General features: G+C 44.9%; 3 protein-coding genes across 6 annotated transcripts; all 3 read right to left on the bottom strand.

Annotated features, from left to right (window-relative positions):
• Window positions 1-1,147: 1,147 nt before the first annotated feature.
• LOC6495643 lies at window positions 1,148-7,210 on the bottom strand. Its single transcript, XM_001959255.3, has 2 exons — window positions 6,581-7,210; window positions 1,148-2,010 (listed from the first exon to the last, which is right to left on the bottom strand). Exon 2 carries the CDS (start codon window positions 1,987-1,989, stop codon window positions 1,468-1,470), a length of 522 nt encoding a protein of 173 aa, XP_001959291.1. The 5' UTR covers window positions 1,990-2,010; window positions 6,581-7,210; the 3' UTR covers window positions 1,148-1,467.
• Window positions 7,211-12,710: 5,500 nt separating this feature from the next.
• Window positions 12,711-15,216, bottom strand: LOC116654677. Of its 3 annotated transcripts, none has more exons than XM_032450120.2 (3): window positions 14,250-15,216; window positions 13,789-14,193; window positions 13,577-13,726 (listed from the first exon to the last, which is right to left on the bottom strand). In XM_032450120.2, the coding sequence occupies exons 1-3, from the start codon at window positions 15,214-15,216 to the stop codon at window positions 13,710-13,712; spliced, it is 1,389 nt and encodes a 462-aa protein (XP_032306011.1). In that variant the 3' UTR covers window positions 13,577-13,709. The 3 variants fall into 3 exon arrangements, with proteins under 3 accessions (XP_032306010.1, XP_032306011.1, XP_032306012.1); XM_032450121.2 differs by having other exon boundaries at window positions 13,822-14,193; XM_032450119.2 differs by having other exon boundaries at window positions 12,711-14,193.
• LOC6495642 (serine/arginine repetitive matrix protein 1) lies at window positions 15,187-19,117 on the bottom strand. 2 transcript variants are annotated; one of them, XM_032450117.2, is made up of 3 exons: window positions 17,500-19,117; window positions 17,206-17,440; window positions 15,187-17,159 (listed from the first exon to the last, which is right to left on the bottom strand). In XM_032450117.2, the coding sequence occupies exons 1-3, from the start codon at window positions 19,048-19,050 to the stop codon at window positions 15,913-15,915; spliced, it is 3,033 nt and encodes a 1,010-aa protein (XP_032306008.1). In that variant the 5' UTR covers window positions 19,051-19,117; the 3' UTR covers window positions 15,187-15,912. The 2 variants fall into 2 exon arrangements, with proteins under 2 accessions (XP_032306008.1, XP_032306009.1); XM_032450118.2 differs by having other exon boundaries at window positions 15,187-17,150.
• Window positions 19,118-19,141: the final 24 nt, after the last annotated feature.

Here is a 19,141-nt window from a genome sequence, read left to right as displayed (position 1 = left end):
ATGAGCCACATGGAGCAGAAAAAGCAAAACCCCAAGCCCCAGACCCAAGCAGCAGGAAGAGCATCAAAACATCGCGTATCTGTATCTGAATAGGTATCTGTATCTGTATCTGTATCCGTGTATCTATGTATCTATGTATCTATGCATCGGTGTGCCTGTTCATTCATAGAAGGCACAAAAAGAAAAACCTAAATGAAATGAGCGGATGCACGGGCGGATGGAGCGCTTTGAATTTTTGTATATATATGCCACCGATCTAGCCGTCCCGCTTGTTCACCCACTCACGGATGTATCTTTGTATCTATCCGGGTTCTATTTGACTACCGATGCTGATTATCGTTATCCGTTATCGTTATTGTTATTGTTGTCATAATTGTTGGGTTGCCTTTTTTTTTTTTGCAACATCCGAAAATTAAATGGTGGAAATTCCATTTAAAAAATGAATAACTCCAGTTTCCCCAACCCTCACACTGCGATGAGAAAAGTCTTTGGAAAATAAACACTTTTTGGGTGATCTATGTATGGCCTATGGGGCCTAAACAAATGTTAGCATTAACTTCTGGCCAAGAATAACAAAGAGTTTATTGCACTTGCCCCCGCGAGAGTGTGAGCAGAGCGGAGTATACAGCCAGTCTCCCCTTTCCCCAAAATATATCTCAAGTCGTGGCAATTGCCTGGGACTTAATGATGTGCTAATTGGGCGAGCGTTTTTCACTTGTCAATGCCAGTTGTCTGGCGGGAATTGTGAAAGACATAAACAGAACATTAGGACCCCAAACACCAAAACGAAGTATTGCCCAAGACCAGAACTTTATATTTAATGGGCAATTTGGAAATTACTGTTTCAAATGGGTTTTATTTTAGAATAAACAGAAGTGCAGACAAGATATATATTGAGATACATATGTATAAGCTTTGGTAATCAAAGGAAGCTGGAGAATATTTTTGAGGAAGAGGTAGTGGTCGTTTTTCTTAAGATCTCATATTTAAATCTCATATGAAGTACTAGGGGTATCAGTGTTATTTTTTTTAAGGGGAGGAACTTGGACTTGGAAGTTAAGATCTTCTATAAACCTCTAAAGTCTAAAGATTTCAGATTATATTTCTTTTCTATGATAAGAATACCTTTCCAAATAAAAACCAATAATTTTTCTTTATAAAATTTCATTTTATATATTTATATTTTCATCATCGGATGCAAAACTTAGCAATCTAATAGGACAGCATTCGAACTTCTCTTCAGTTTCTGCTTCACTCCTCCGCGGAGGAATCTTTGACATTGAAATGCAGGATCAGTTATGGCTAAAGACTTAGCTATCAAGTATCTATCGACTAGGCATTACAACTAACAATAGTATATAGCTTAGGCTAAGCTATAACTCTAATAACTAATAATATAACTCTAACTCTAGAGATACATATGTACAACCGTGTGAGGGATAGCTGCATGCATCCGTGGGATACGGATTATGAGAGCAGGGCCATGGCCCGGGCGAGTCGCACCCGGAAGTCCCGGTAGAGCATCTTGCCGCCGACTGGGACGCGGCACAGGTACATGTCCAGACTCATGAGGCACAGCGCCTTGCCGTTCATGGGGAACTTCTGGGGCAGTTCGGGCGTCACTTCCAGGCCCTCGGAGACGGCCATGTTAATGAGCCACTTCCAGACATCCGCTCGCGTCCAGTCGCGCGGATCCAGGGGCAGGCCATCGGAGCCAATGGGATGGAGCAGACTCGTCATGCCGGCATCGTCCGTGCCCAGCAGTCGGTTATTGTTGTCGTCGGAGGTGGCGGAGGAACTGATCAGGGATACCACTCCCCCACCACGGCACTTGTCCAGCATCTGGTAGGGATGATGGAGGTGCCTTTTAGAGGAAGGCGTTGTGGCCACTCCACTGCCACTCCACAGATCCTGGGTGGCGTTCACCTGGGAGAGGTCCAAAGGCGGCACACGTCCGGCGTATTTCGGGTAGCTGGATTCCACTTGCATTGTAGTGCTTTCGGTTCTTGTCTGGAGGAGAAGAGAGCGATACAGAAATTGCTGATTAATGGATGTGACTCAGTGGGTAGGTTAGTGCAACGGAAATGCTTTCACAAGCCGGCAATTGCGTTAATCGCAATAACAGCAGAAACAGCAAAAACGGCAAAAATAATAACAAAAACGGACGTATAAATACTAAAACAAATAATAACACGCATACGCCGAGTTGTACACAAGTGTGATGACCCCCAATGCTTACAGGTTACAGGGTATGTTGAATTAGTCATTCAGTTTGCAATCATTGTAGATAGTGGGTTGGGTTCTTCACAAAATATTATAAGACTATACTGTGGACTATCTATTAATCGGCAATTTAATACATATTTTTTAATATTTGTATACATTTTGAACCACCCTAATATTTTCATTATTTTTAATGTTTTCTGATTAAAATTATAAAGAAAAATAAACAAAATGATTAAAACATTCCTAATATATATTTCTCAGTAATAATTTTGTTTTGGAAATAACCTAAACATTTTTTGTGGAATTATTTAATTTTGAATATTAAATATAGACACCTCTGTAGGTCATATAGCTTCTTAGTAACATGGGCTACATGTGCGGGACTTCTTTGTAATAAACAATAAATAATAAACAAAAAACAAAATGTATAAACTTAAGAGTGTTGAGCCTACCACCCCACCCCTCCCTCTGTGCGCCCCAATTGATACACTGTTATCAAATGTGACCTTGTTGCCGGAATGGGGCGTCATTAGCATCGAGGCGGATCGCACGCGAAAGGAAGCGCTGAATAATCATTACCAAGCTGGAAGTCTGTCATATCGATCTAGGGGGGGAGTGGGGCATCCCGAAGGCGGGGACGTGGCGGGTCGTGGCTAATGACCGGGGGTATATAGCGGCATGTGGCTCTGGCTGACATAGAAACCCAGGCAGAGCCCGATTACTGGGGCTGGTTGGTTCTCCGGCTCCGGATTTCAGATTCCAAATGGGGGTCAGAACAGAGGCGGAGCGGAAATAATTACCAGCCCAATTGGCAGCTGCGAAAACGGTGAGCAAAACAAAGAGCCCATAAAAATGGGAATCAAAATGAATATATAGAAGGGGGTCCAAACAACAAAAATAAAAACAAAAACATCAAGAAACAAGCGAAACATCCGCCGTCGGATCATAAAAGGTGTCAATGCGAAATGCGGGTAAGAATATGGGAATGGAAATGGCAAAGCGGCAAATGGCAAATGGCAACGGAAGCCCTGCTGCTCTGAGATTTCAAGTCCAAACCGAAAGGGAACCTTTAATAGTTTTCCGGAATAAGCGACAGGGAGCTTCCGTTGAAGGAAATGCGTAAGGAGCTGGCAGAAGTTTTAATTACACAGTTCATTGCCGGTGGTGTCTCAGTTCAGTTCAGAAATTCCCACGAAAAATATATAAAAAGGAAGGAAGACTCATGGAGTTCTACTTCTTTTTTTTTTACTTAAACTTAAAAGAAAAATGTATTTCTCGAGAGGCTGTATAAATTATCCCTATCGCTATTGGAAACCCTATAGAGAAAGCTATCAGAACACAGCCCACGCCTATCAAATGGAAAAAGGTGAGTCAGTCAGCGGATGCCATAAACTATCCGAAATGCATATGAAGCGACATCTTGGACACCATTAGATAAGAATAACAATGCCCTTGGAGGAGCCCCCCGTCAAGCCTCAAGTTTTCCTGATCTTCGGGCGGTCCAGTCGCCCAGCAGGCTCTCAGCTAACATAATTGTAGTTGCTCTTTGAATTCAGTTATTTCGGTTCAATTTTAATTGAAAATGTAAAATAAAAGGGGGAAGAAGGCCACCCATGAGGCAGGGCCTATATCCTACACTGAGAGAATCCATATATATGATTTATAAATTGTTTAGATTATCTCTGACAATGATAGTTTAATCAACTTCCGCTTTCAATGAAAACAAAGTTCCGACTTCCCACTCCCACGCCAGGGGAAAAGCGGAAAAGCCAAGCGGGATTAGTCAGCAAAGGGATGATCTGTGTGAGAGGGGCTTCCGGCCTCCCTCGATTCGATGTGATTGATTCGTGTTTGTCAGACAGATATCAGAAATACACTAAATACTATATGGCATATGGCAATGACATTCGGGTGATCGGTAGCTCGTGCTGAGCACGCGTCGTCTTATTTTCAGTTGGTTGTTTTTCACGCTTCGCTTTGTTTGGTGGATGGTGGAAAAAAAAAAAAATTATAAAGAAAAAAAAAAAAAGGGAAAGGGAAATGGTTTTCAGTTACTATTTGACAAAGTCAATGGCAGGAAGTCAGAGTCGTCGGCGGTGCAACGATCGCATATCCGCCAACCGCCTGCGCACACAGGATGTACATACCAACCCCTGCCCCACCATTCGCCCTTCCTTTCCTATATATATATTTTCTCCTTTTCAAGGAAATGCTCAAAAGTCAAACAGATAAATGAGGAAATGTGCCATACATGCGCCACTTTTAATTACATCCACCAAAAATAAATAGCTTTAAGTGCGTGAGTTTCTGCACTTTGCACTCCTACTGCGGACCCTCGTTCTTGCCACTTAGTAGCTGCCACTAAAGCGGCGGCACACAGACATCACAGTCTCCTAAAAAACATCTCGAAAGACAACGAAACGTAAAAATTGTAATTTGAAGTTCGTAAAAATGACGCGTTTCCTGTCATTTGGCGAGCACTTTAAGTGCGTAATTTGCTATCCGCCAAATATATGTGATTCTCTCAGTTTCGGACTGATCGTGTATCCGTATCTGTATCTGTGTCTGCCATTTTATCTGTGTGTTTGTCGGCGGGTGTTTATGCCACACAATTTCCTCTTTCTCCAGAGGCTCCCTTTCCATCTTGCTTCCGTTTGCCGAAACAGATTTTGAACCTCACCAGACCTTTAAAATTTTATTCAAAAATTATTAAATAATTTTCCTGTTTATTATGCAATTTGTTAAACTAAAATTTTCTTAAATTTTTCAAAAACTCATATATTGTTTGTAAATTTTTGTGGCAGAAGCCCACAAATTCTGGCAATTTTCTTGGCCAGCTTTCAAGGCAATAAACTCGTTCATTCATCGGAGTGCAGCAGACGACAGATGATAATCTGCTGAATATTTTTAAAAATAAACATAATTTTTTTTTCGCTGGCAGTCTAGAAGCCGAACCGGATTCCATTTATGCACATGCTGATCTCGTCGTAATTCTGTTTCTGTGACGACTGTTTGCTGATATTACAAATCATGTAACGCCATCGGGGCAGCAACTGCATCGCATCGGCTGTCTGCCTGACGTCTGCTTTTTCTGTCTCTGTCTCTGGGCGGCTGTCTCTCTTGCTCTGTTGCCCCACCAAAAAAAAATACATTGCCCCATTCATCATTTGTCGGGTACAGTGAGAGAAAATATAGATTTTCCATTCAATTCTAAAGAATTTCTTCTTATTGAAGTGTATAAATTATATTTTATTGAGGACTACCTATATCTGAAAGTCCCTCTATTTTCTTTGATATTATTTTTCTCTCAGTGTAATGGCCCCCAATGTGTGATGGACGGATGTGTGACGACTTTCGGTCTTGTTGTCGCTGATGCGTTTAAAAATATAAGTACTGAGCGGCCAAATGGCGCCAAATGCATTTCGAATCGACTCGAGTCCGAATCCGAATCCCGCCCGACTCTTGTGAAATATGCAGTTGGAGAGTAAATTGAAATAGTTGGGGCTATGATGGGGGGATGGACTCGTATTCACGCCTCGCACGTGTCACTGTGAAGTGAGGCATTGCCTCCACTCCTGACTCCTCCTCTATGGGCTCTCTAGCAGGAAGTCCCGGCCCCCAGACCCGACCCTAACTTCTTATCAAAAGTGGCGCATAGTCAGCGTTTTGTCATTTCCTCTTCTGTGGGTTCTGAGTCAGCTGGGAAATTAATTAAGCGGGCGAGGCCAGGTGCAGATCGTGCGATCCTGCAGCTGCAAAGATTACAGGAGAACCCAGGAGAACCCCCCACTCCCAGAAGGCATATCCTTTGCGCATGCGCGCGCATTCAATGAAGAGAAGAAACTGAAGCCGAAGAAGAACCGGAGAACTGGAGAACCGGAGAAACAGGGCCAACAGGGTCCAAGGGTAGAAAGGAGAATGAATGCATCTTTATCGACTTGGCCACAAAATTTCGTTTTTGCAGCTGCCGCATTGGCATTTTGAGTGTCGCTTTGTTAGTGGTTGTTATACTCGCTTCAGTTATTATCTTTTTCTCAGTTTTTTTCTTTTTTTTTGTCTTTATGGCTTAAAAGAAACTGTGGGCCTACCTAGTATATAGTAACTTTCAATTTGTTACTACCACTTTAGTTTCATTTTTGGCTTAATTATGAAAATACACAAGGCACAACTTTGGAGGTCAATTAGCCCCCAAAGAGTCACAAACTTTAAATGCAAGACAGCTAGCAACAATAATAAAAAATATTAAAAAAAAAACCTTCAAAGCTTCGTTTTTTATTTTTTTTTGGCTTGGAGTGTTAATGAGGGCCATAAACAGAGATTGGGCCGTTTATGAAAAATATGTAAACCAACTTACCTTGGTCGACAAAATGTTAATCCAATCCGGCGAATCTCCCTTGAGGTTGAATCGTTTTTCGAGGCTTTTCAATTTGTCAAATCTTAATTATTTGTTTGGATTTTGGTGGTTATCTATAAGCTATAGATTTGCTTTTGGAAATTGCACTTTTGTCGCTTGTTTGGCTTTCGCTTGGCGCTTGCTACTGCTACTGCTGCTGCTGCTGCTCTCTCTATATTTTAGTTTGTATCTCTCGGATACGTTTCACAACTTTTGCAGCAAGTAACGTATTTTTTTCACGCTCTGAACTACTTTTTCTATTTCGTTGCGGTTCGAGTTTTGAAAGTTTTTTTTTGTTTTGGTTTTCCTAGCCACTGCAATTGGCTTTTGTATTTTTCACTTAGCACGTTTTCGGGTTTGTTTTTTTTGTATTATTTTGGGTTTTGTTGGAAAATCCAGTTTGCAAACTGCAATCGTTTGGCGCACTGCGAAATGTATCTTCGTATCTAGCGGATGAGTGAGTAATACGAACTCGTACTCGGTGCTCGGTGTATCTGAGACTGGAGCAAAAGTATCTTGTAGCTTGAGTATCTGCGAGCAGCGCGTTCTCGACTGAATGCCGATCGCCTCCGAGCAGCGGGTTTTGTTGCCTTTCTCTCACTGCGGCTCTCTGCGCATGCTCCGAAGAGAGAGGGTGTTCTCCGGGCCCGCTCTCTCAGCTGTTTTTTTTTGGGAAGACAGCTGCGGACACATTTGTAGATCGTCTTCTGGGCCCGCATTTTTAAGCTGATTGAGTCAACATCCTGAGGTCAAAAGTATGAAAGGTTTCCGGAGGACAAAAGATCTACAAAGCCAGCATCTTTTTCCTGAATCGAATGTGGGTTAACTTTACACTTTTATTCAAGGATTAAGGGATTTGGGAAAACATATGTATGTATGGCCCTACATATGGAGTCTTAAAATAGTTCCTTCGGCTAATCGCCCTCTGGGAGCTGTCATCAAATTTTCATTCTCAGAGACTCTCTACCCCATTAGTTCACAACTCTTCGCCCTCCGACTTGTCAACCAATCCGTACACAACTTCATTATCATCCACCATTTATCAAAATCAAAATAAAATTCAATTCATTCATTCATTTCGAAGACTGCCGGTCTAATTATGCAGCCAGTGCTGAGCTGGAGAGTAATTACAGGAAATCCTTTTCCTGCCGCGCACCAAAAACCATTTCAATGTAAGACCCAGTGGCTGTCTTGCGGCTGACACGCATGCCAAAGATCCCTGAATATCCTTTTCAGTAAAATGGGGGACAGGGCACAGCATATGGCGCATGGAATGGGTCAGGACATGTGTCAGGAGGGGGGAGGGGGGCTGTCAAGTGCGTGTGTGTTCGAATCCTTTTTGCTCCTCGCGTCAACCGAGATCAGCCCGATGATCGAGTTACGCCAGCTTACTTGGAAAACCGTCTATTGATCGATCCTGTTCCAGGACCACGCCCCCTCCCACTCCTCCACAGGCACGCGTACGCCCAAAGAGTGCAGCAGAAAAGGTGCATCCTTCAAGATGCACTCGAATTGCAGCGCAGATGTTGCACCTCCTGCACTTTGAAGCGGTGTCCTGTTGCGATCTCAAGTGCTTCTAATGGCTTGTTTATCAGCATTTCTCGATCGCCGGCAAATAACGAATTGGGTAGGTACCAGGTCCTTTTTCTCCCAAATTGATTGCGGCGTCGCTCTAATCATTTCTAATTACGTTTCGAAGGATACGAAGGATAAAAACACACAGGAAACAATTGCTTAGAAACTAAAAATGGTACTTCCATGGATTTTGAAGAAGACCCCCTGAAAATTTCAGAAAATGGGGAAAAAAATTTCGTTCCTAGGTTTTGATGCAGAATGATGGAGAATCCATCCTGAAAACGATTAAGGTATTCAGCTTAAGAATCGGATGCAAATTGGCCAAGATATAGACATCCGTTGGGGCCAAATGGTGCTTCCATTCATTTTGAAGGGGACCCCCTTGAAAATTTCAAAAAATATCTAAAAAAAAATATTTTGTTTTCAGATTTTGTTGCAGAATGATGGAAAATCGATCCACAAATCGATTAAGGTATTCCGCTCAAGAATCGGTTGCAAATTGGCCAAGATATAGACATCCGTTGGGGCCAAATGGTCCTTTCATGAATGTTGAGGGGACCCCCCTGAAAATTTCAAGAAAAATCTCAAAAATATTTTGTTTTCAGATTTCGATGCAGAATGATGGAGAATCGATCCACAAATCGATTAAGGTAATCCGCTAAAGAATCGGGTGGAAATTGGCCAAGATATAGCCACCAGTTGGGGCCAAATGGTCCTTCCATGGATTTTGAAGGGGACCCCCTAAAAATTTTTGAAATATGGGGAAAATATTTTGTTTTCAGATTTTGATGCAGAATGATGGAGAATCGATTCACAAATCGATTAAGGTATTCCGCTCAAGAATCGGATAATTATTGGCAGAGCTATGACCTTCTCTGTGGGTCATATTGTCCATCACATGCACTTTTCAAAAATTTTTGAATAATTTTTGAAGGTTCCATGTATCTTTTACCATTTTTCGCTCTCTGTACAGGCATTTAATCCCCGGCTTATCCACATATGAAGCCCAGCCCAAGCCAAAACAGCTGCCTTTTATCCAATTGCAATGTTTTTTCCTCTTTTTCGTCTATTGTCCGGTCAGGAATCTGAATTTGAATCTGTGCATTAGAGACGGTTATCTGAAGGCGATAAGAATCACTTTCCACAGGATGTGCAATGAGAATTGCCAAAAAAAAAAAAGTGGGAATGAAATACAGTAAAGGATGTTTACTTAGGCACTCGTACGTGACTCTTTGAGGTAATTTCTGTATGTCCGGCTGGTAATTGCCCAAAATGCCGGGGATGCCTGGATATTTGCTTAGTTTGTTGATTTTCAATTACGTGCCCGGGTCGGGATTCCGGATTCGGGATCTCTGATTGTGTTTGTGCATAAATGTGTCGGCAAAAGGAAGTGAAGCCTCAGGGACACGATCCCATTCAATAGTTAATTTACACTTATGTCGGAGGGAGTACATATGAAAGTGCATCTGGCTGAGGAATGGCAGCTGGGTGTGTGGGGAGCGTGTGCCTTCGAAATCCATATACATATATCACAAATTCCCAAAAATATCCGGGCCCCGATCGAGGGTGTCGCCATCTATTTTTAGGGTCCAACCACCCCCGAACTAAACGATTTATAGTCGAAAAATTTTAAACTCCGTCTGGTTTGGATCCCTTCCAGTCAGCCAGCCCAGCCAGCCCAGCCAGTCATTAAAATTACAACAAAAATATACAGAAGTCCGTCTCCAAGTATAAGATAGTAATTTTTATGATGGCACCAAGGGACGGTGGGATATCCCCTCCAGCTAACTAAACCCGAGCAGACTCCTCTGGTTCGTGCTCGGCGTTTTATTGGCACTTTCCCTAGACTATAAATCAATAAACAGATTGTGTGGCATCTTCCGTCATAAAGTTTTCAGCGTTCTCCTTCGGAGAATTCTAACACCGGAGGGCGTAACAGCTGCCGGAGTTTATTCCGTGTTTTTTTCTCGGTTTTCTCAAGTTTCCAACTGAATCTTATTACGAAAATGTTCAAATCGATCGGAAGAATCATAATAAAACCAAATCAAGTAACCGTAAATACAAGAAAAAAAATGCTGGAAAAATAAGACAAGATCGTAAAGAAAAAAAAGCAAACCCAAACATCGCAATGAAAATGCCACACAGCCTGCAAAGGGAAGTACACTGAGAAAATATATACAAAAACTATCTATGCGCCATCTTTTGGAGGTTTTACTCTATTATATTTTTTACATAAAAGTTGGAAACACATTTTTGTCTCTATTCTTATCATAATGTTGGTTCCCAATCCAATCTATATAGCTTTAGAACTAGAAAGATCTGTCTATAAATTTAATTTCGAAAACAATGGTTTTGAAAAATACAAGTTTTGAAAATCTATATAGCTATGGCAAAGAAATTTCTATAATCTCTTTTAAGAACAAATGTATGCATTCTTTTAATATTTTTTCTATTTTAAATCAGGTACCAATTTTTTAGATATTCTATTCACATTAAATTACTTAAATATTTTTAAAGTCTTTTTAATAATTTTTTTTTAAACTGGTTGCCCTTTTTTTGAGTGGAAAAGCAATTCCAAGATGAGATCTGATGGGCACATCACCGGGAGCTGGGAAACCGAGCACCGAAACCGAGGAATACCGGAGACAATAGGGCAACAAGCCGCAGCAGACTTCCGCTTTCGTTTCATAAATTCGGATTAAGGCATTTTCAAATGATAACAATGAAAATAAATAAAGAGAACGGCGGTGAAGAAATGCTCCGTGAATCTGATTAACGGGCAGTAAGTAGTAGCAACAAAAAGCAAAAAAATGAAAACACCAAAACCAGCACCGTCGATGGGAACTTACAAAACGTGTCACGTAAATGGTTTTGTGACCAAAGTCAAAGGCAGAGACACTGGGCAACAACCCACTGAGCTCAAGAACACAAAAATGCCACAAAAGCAGTGAGGAAAGCTCAACCTCGCGAGGTATTGTCTCCGAAGGGAAATGTCTAATGGGGCAACCGTTCTTTGTTAGTTAAACCACTTACACGGATTTTGAATGCGATTACGATTGTGGGCGGAAGACTATACGGGAATTATGGGCTTAGGGATGATGGGTAAGGGAAGTGCTTAGGGGTTTTAGGAAACTCTCTATTAAGGGATATGAAAATTAAGATAAGCTTAAGGAAGGAAGTTGTAATATACATATATCTGAAACATTTTTATAAATTAATATATCCTCTAGAGTCTAGAGTCTAAAATAAAATACCATTATTTCTCCTTTAAAATCAACCATGAAAAACAATTAAAAAGTTACTTAGGGACTCAGTTTGGCAAACACAAATAGGACAATGGAAATATGCCATCGACATTTCATAAATAGGAGCAGGAGCAGGAGCATCCGCTGGATGAATGGCTCGACGCATTTGGCAAATATTTGAGGCTAGACAATTGCATTTCCTGTCCCGCATCCCGTTCGCCAAACAACACATGGGATTAGGTCCTGACACAGGAGCTAAGGGCCAGGACTCATTGAAAATCATCTGTTGCTCGGGTCCGGGGGCAGGAATTAAGGCTTCTCCCAAGCGGAAACGAGAATTGAGAATTCAGAACTGAGAATCGGGGAAAAGGAAGGCGCGTTCGCTGTACACAAACAGGACAACGCAGGGAATTGTAAAAACAAATGTTGTCAAACAACAATAACAAGGAAAAGGATGTCCTGCTGAGCGAGAAAAAGTGCGTAGGATGTTGTGCGTGGCAATTAACATTAAAACACTGAACAAAAATAGGGGTTAGAGTCGAAACTCTAGGGAGCCTAACAAGGTCTTCTTATAGTTTCAGATCGTTGATATTTTTCCCAGTGTAACTGTCATCCGCTCGACAGGACATGTGGCAAGGCAAACGCTGCGGGGAAACCAAATTAGTTTCTCGTTTTGGAGGCAGTGTGAAATGCATTGCAGGAAGCCGGTGCAGCAGGCTGGTGTTTTTTTTAAGGATTCTAGGCCTAGAATCTCTTGAATGCCGGACCTCCATTGTCCGCTCACGTTCACTTCCCGCACAGGTATATTACTTCCAAAATATTGCCGGTGATTAGTGACTTTTGGTTCGGTGGCGATGAGGAAACGCCTGCGGCGTTAATTGTTTGTCTCGGCTCATGACTGGCCGTTGTCCTTTGATTTGAACCGCTCTGAGAGGCTAATCTGGGCCACAGGAAGCGGAAACTGAGGCTGAGACCGGAAGACGGAAGCCGGAGGATCAGGAAATTAGTTGGAAATTTGCCGGATTGTTGCAAATGAGACGGATACATAAATAGAAGGATTTAAATACAAGTGTCTGTTGACAAAAAGTAAAAGGAGATTCTAGACAATGGTATCTGTAGCAGTTAAGAACTCATTTTAGATTAAAAGATGTATTAGGGATAGGTATTTAAATATAAAAAGGATTAAGAAAGGGTTAATAAATCTAAGAACTAATTAAAATGAAACAAAGAAAGGTAAAGATACTCTTCAAAGTATCTGGCATTATAGTATATTTATGTATGTATTTGTTGCATTTATTTGAACTGGTTTATTGCACATGAGAATTACTAAAAACTATTTCATCTATGATACTGGAAATTTTTGGAGCACTAAAACTATAAACCACTACGCGACTGGCCGAACTTATGCACTATACCGATCGAAGACATACGATAGCTCTTCGATGACATACAATGCATAACTTCCGAAGGCGCGCTCTGGAGCTCAAAGCCATTTCTTGGGGGGCACCGGCGTTTCAATGGTGCTCTCCTGCCGTTTCAATGGGAAACTCGGCAGATCCTTAACATCCGCCTCATCCACATAGGGCCTTTGATGAAGCGTTACTCCGGCGGCGGTACGGGATAGTCTGCGCCGGAATTGAGTGCCAGCCAGCAGATAATTGACGGGAAACTGCAACATTCCGGGTCGATAGTGGGCAATGGGACTGAGTCCCATTAGGGTCTTTCGGTTACGCCCACTGCCACCACCTTCGTGTCTATCCTGGGTTCCACCGCAACAGCCAGTGCCCGACTTGGTGCCGGAGCCGGGGCCCTTAGGGCAGGAGTCCACATCTTGCCACTGACGACCTTCGATCTTGTTGCACTGCTCGCAGCGGGAATGTCGATGGGTGGGCAGTTGTGGGACACGGTTCTTGCTGCGACTGCGCCCATCACCGGCTCCGGACTTGTAAATGGAGCAGGGACCTCGGCAGTGGCCCTTGCAGGATTTGCCGCAGTTGTGTGGCGGTCGGGAGCAGAGGCCGCCGCAATTGTACTTGCAACGATGCTCCGTGCAATTGGGCAGAAAGAAGTCATCCATTGGGGGCTGGCCGCTCTGGGACCTTTGCGACTTTTGGGATCCCTTCGACCCCTGACTGATGCGATCCGATTTCTGGGAGTTATTGGCCGAGGGAAAGGAGTTATTCTTCTCATTGGAGCCGTGACTAACGCGGTTATTGGAGGTTTTGAACCCTTGATTGATGCGATTTTCCACCGAATCACCGTTGTCCCTGCTATGATGATTTGGATCCTTGGAAGGAGGAGCAAAGTTAGGGAATTTGCTCTTGTCTTGTGGTAAGCTCTGCATGGAACCTGCTGGAGAAGATGGATCAGATTCCGCCTTACCCCCTGATCTCGATCTGGGTAATCCCTTGGGGGGCTTCTCGTTCATCCCTTTGCCCTTTTTCTTTTTGTTCTTTTTCTTGTCCTTCTTGTCCTTTTTATCCTTTTTGTCCTTAGGGTCCTTCACCGCCGTTTGCTTGGCCTGATATCCCGTGATGAAGATCTCCAGGGCCTGGGCTATCAACATGGCTAGCTTTTCCTTCGTCTCGAATCCCTTGCGGCATATCGGGCAGTTGCAAGTACAGGTCGTGGCATCCTCATTTCGTCCCCCAACCGAAAACTGGTTCGATTGCGACCTTCGCGGACAAGTGTTGCGATTGCATCCGCGTGACCTGGGACTTCTAGCGTCGCGTCCTGAATACCTGTCGTCATAATCTGAAAAACAAATGCTTCCTTCACCCACAAGTTACTTTCTTTTGAAGTTTTCTTACCGGACATGTACGGCTCCATTGGCGCCTGGCCCATGTCGTAGCCGTAGTCGTAACCTCCGTCCCTGGGATTGTCGTATCCACCACGTGCATTCATGTCTATATACTGATAGTCCACCACGCCACCTACATTTTGGAAGCCACCATTTGGCGGATTCCACCTCTGTGGTGCACCCATTTGGGGTCCCCCCATCTGTGGTCCTCCCATCTGGGGTCCTCCGCGCGCAATGGCCGAAGTGAGCTGATCCATAAATGCCTGATTATCGCAGTCCTGGACCACAATTATGTTGTAGGGAAGGCCATTCTTGTCATTTGCCAGCAATCCTCCTTGATTGAACTGCTGCTGCTGCAGCGGCTGTTGCTGCTGCCACTGACCTCCCTGCTGGCCGGGTTGGCCTCCCCTTTGACACTGCCCCTGACACTGTTCATAGACCTCGTCGACAGCTTGCTGGATCTTGGCATTACATTGGGTGCACATGCATGTGCCCTGATCAGTGACTTCCTGCTGCCTGCAGACCTGACAGACCTGCGGTCCACAGTTTCCACCCACATGGCGGGAGGGCTCCATCGCCGGTGCGCTCGCCGATGTTTCCACAGAAGTGCGCTCCTCAGGCGACATGCTTTCCTGGGAGACTGGTTTATGCATAGGTTTGCATTGCCCGGAACATTCCGGCCTACGAGGACACCGACATTTCTTGCAGGGTCCAATCGTAAAGTCCGCACAATGATCGCAGTTCTTCAGGATATACAAGTTGTCGCCCGACGGGGTATCATCATTGGGACACGGCTTTTTGGGGGCAGGACAAGGATGCGGCCGATTGTGGGATGTCGCGGAGTCAGGGTCTCCTTGTCTGTTGTCTTGAGAACTCTCCGACTGGCTACCCTTATCATCCAGATGGCCAGCTTCAATCCGCTTCTGGTCCGAGCTCCGGCAGTGGCCCATAATTTTGTTGATTCCGAAAAGTTTCATTTTTTAAAAAACTGACATTTTAAGCTTGCTTTGACAATCGTGGCCTAGGTCAAGCGATCCTCAAACTATGCTCCACCGACTTTGTTGCGATATTGGATCTTGGATTTTTTGCCAAACGACAGGAGCTGCTTCCAGCTGAAGGTGTAGTGGGGATTCGCAGACATCCTGAAAAAGGGTTCCCCAAACACAAGACGCATTATCCTCTTGGAGGCGAAAAACTTTGAAACACCAGAAAATTTCCACGGTTTGGTTAGATCCTTAGTCTTTTTGGTGGTATTGGGATAAGGTTCCTGGGCGGCAGGATACCACTGCTGACTATACTGGGATGACTCTGAGGGAATGTCTCCATGGCTCTGAACCTGATTAACCTCCGGCTGGCTGCCGTCTCCTTCTTCACAGCCACCTTCACTCGTCTTCTCGAAGAGGCTCAGGGCCTGACTAATCTCCGGCTGGATCGGGTCATCTACATCATGGCCAGCTACACTTGTCTTCTCGAAGAGGCTCTGGGCCGGATCAACCTCCGACTGGCTCTCGTCATCTTCTTCATGGTCAGTTTCATATGGGTTCTCGGAGTGGTAGTTAGAGCTCTGGGTGTGGTCCATAATTTTATTGATTCAGAATATGTTCATTTCATGATACTGTTGTAGTTGAGATTGATTTGACAATCGTGGCCAAGGTTATGGGATCCTGAGACATTCAGCCCTTATTGGACCCACTTGGCACTGATTTGAGTCCAACTTTGGAGCGAGTCTGGCTCTTGGATCGGCCGTTAAAGGAGAACAGTTTCTTCCAGCTGAAGGTGTAGTGGGGATTCGCTCCCATCCTGACAAAGGGATCCCCAAACACAAGCTTCATTAAATTCTTTGTACTGAAGCTTGGAGCGTGTAGACTCAACCATTCCTTCTTCGGTTTCTTTTCCTCCTCGATTTTCTTCGTCCTCTGGCTAATGGGGTTCAGGTGTGATTGCTGAAACTCCTTTGAAACGCGAACCTTAAGGAAGCTGCCCCGGTAGAAGGGATTTATCTCGGTGCCCAAGTAGGAAGCTCCCCGAGCAGCCGGTAAACTCATTTGGGTCTCAACCGTACGAGGATATTCCACATTTTTTAGGCAGGACGAGGTATGAACATTGAAAGGCGATCGAAAATGTTTGGGTCCATTATGTCCATCGGTATCAGATCTTAGTTCATGGAGTGTAGATCGACGAGACTTTGTGCGCTGTTCAGAAGGAGGTTCCGGGGACTTTTCTGATTTTTGTGACTTTTCTGGAGGAGATTTTTTGGTCTTATCTGACTCTTCAGCCGGAAATCGAAGCGACTTTGTTGACTTTTCAAACGGAGATGGAGGACTTTTAACCAGTTCAGGTGAAGGTTTTAGAGCCTTATCTGGCTGCTCAAGCGGAGCTCTAACAGGCTTAGGTGGACCTATTGAGGATCGAAGATTTTTAGCCGGTGTGAGGGACTTGGTAATATTTTCCGGCTGAGATCGATGGTCCTTAGCTGTTAGTCCATCCATGACAGTTTTTTGTGCTATGGTCTTCTTGGTTTCGACACTAGATTTGGGTAATTTTTGATGGGGAGTCTGAGCCGAAGGATCTGCAATGAAATTTCGCAGGATAACCGATCGAGCCGCTGGAGAAGCCGCAGACGAAGTTTGTTTCTTAGAAGTGGAAGGTGCCAGGGTTGGTGACACCACAGAAGGTTTTGTGTGAACCGGACTTGCTTTGCTTGGTGGATGACTTAGTCTGGACCCCAAAAGTGGCGTTGGTGTCTGGACTTTAATCTGGTTAGGTTGTGCTGGCGTGGTGGCAGTCGGACTTATGGACAGTGTACGGGCTTGGGAAAATGCGTCGAACAGAAAGCCCGCTTTCAAGGGGAGTGCATGATAGGCTTTGGTAACAAACGTCGGCCGAGTGAACTGCTGCTCCAGCTTGGCACCTAAATCATCTCCATTAAAAGGTAACTAAAGAAGTTCCAACTATGAATAACTTACCATCTTTAAAGGATATGGATTTGGGCGTTTCAATCTGGACACCGGATTGAGCCACCTTTGCTCTTTTCCTCAGCGCCGAACTCAACGACAAGGGCGAGTAGTGACTATTCTTTCCGCCCTGGCAGCGGTTCTTGGCCTTGTAGCAAATGGTCAGATTGTATTTGTTGGATTTCCTTTTGGGCCTGGGACGACAGGCTGGCGGAGTCATAGACTTGTAGATGGTCCGCGACTTCTTCTGCCAGAAAAAACCTTTCTGTCAATTCAATTAATCAACTAGAGAAGTTCAAGACTCACATTGGTGGGATCTGCCAAGGATCTTATTGAAGGTTTCGGCATCATAGCGTTCATTCCACACAATGGACAGCACCTGTTAGCCATCGCCGCGGCACACCTCTTCCCAACACGCTCCCCACGCCGTTGGCAGGGCGGGGACCGCCGCGAATTCCTTCCATTCTCGGGACAACTGTAGCGATAGCTCTGCACGGGTTTCTCCATCATGGTCTCGTTGGAACAGGCGGGAACTGAGCGACTGCACCGATCCATGGATCTCCCCCTTTTCCGCGGACACTGTCCCCCCCGTTCATCGTAGTGCGTCTCATGGGGCAAATAGCCACCGCGAATGTAGTGGTCACTGCAACAGGTCACGGGATTCCTGACGCTACTTTGTTGGGAGCGACTGTGAATTATATAATCCGTAGGCAAGCCGCAACCATTATCGCCAGCATAGCGATCTACACGTTGTTTTTTCTTTTTCGCAGGGCAGGTCTTCTTCGCCGGATTATTTTTGCATTTGGGATTCTTGCAGGAGGGAGGAGGCACTGTTGGATATGGCGGCGGACACGATCGCTTTTGCGGAGGCGGTGGAGATCGCCCGTATGAACACTTGCCCCTCAGGTGGGACTGGGCGTGCCGCCTCACCCCACACTGCTGGGCGGCTAGGGTTCTCTCCCTCAGGTAGTAGGACTGATTTGGAGGATCTGTCCGATGCTTACGACGTCCCCGGGATCCCCCCGACTTACAGCTGTAGTTCGATTCTTTTCGATTGAGGCTTTTTCCCCGCTTACGGCACACGGGATTTTTTGGGCCGGGGCTACTACCCTGAAAGTCCTGGTACTCCATGTAGTGAGCTGAACCGGACCTGTGAGCCCTTCGCCCATCGCCCTTTGGAGGGCAGGCACAACTCTTTTCTGGTACGCGCTCGCGGGACTTAGATCGAGATTTGCACCGCTTACTGGGAGCTGGCGGTGGATCGCAGCAACAGTCCTTTGGGGGCTTACTGGGGGGCTTGGGACAGGGCATCGGCTTCGGCTTTGGCGGAGGGCAGCAACAATTGGATCTGTTGGGAGCATTTGAGTTGTCGGGTGGCGGCTTGCGTCTCTCCTTCGCGGAGCAGCATGAATGCCTGGAGGACTTGCGCTGGGGCTGGGAGCAGGACAAGTTCTCATCATCGTGCTCCACCAAAGATCGATTGTCGTAGTCCTGGTAGTTCAAGTTGCGAGTTGTCGAGCTCTTTTTGCACTTCTTGCAAGTGGAACTTCTGGAACGCTGCTGGAAATAGCCGAAGTTGTCTTTGGGGGGACAGCACTCGCCGCTCCTCACAACCACCGTGTTTCGCAGGAACGTGGTGTAGGGATAGTAGTTACTCTCCTCACCAGAAACTATTCTAGTCCCATCGGTAGGCTGCTCTATGTCCTCATCACAGATAGTATTCGGTTGACTTGGTTCAGTGGCCAGGGACTCCTGACTGCTGGTATATTCCGTCCGAGTACTCTGGCCGTTGGCTTCATTCTGGATGGTTACATAGTTACCCTGGTGCTTCGGAACCTGACCCCAAGGATCGGCCATTGGATTAAAAACTGGGCCAATGAATAGATTGACTTTAAACGTAAAAACCACAAAGAGACTGTTCACATTATCCACTCTTCAAGGACAAAAA

The sequence above is a fragment of the Drosophila ananassae genome, chromosome 3L (assembly GCF_017639315.1).
Source record: "Drosophila ananassae strain 14024-0371.13 chromosome 3L, ASM1763931v2, whole genome shotgun sequence".
NCBI classification, from domain to species: domain Eukaryota; kingdom Metazoa; phylum Arthropoda; class Insecta; order Diptera; family Drosophilidae; genus Drosophila; species Drosophila ananassae.
Note: the sequence above shows the minus strand (reverse complement) of the source record. Positions and strands in the feature narration are given on the sequence as shown.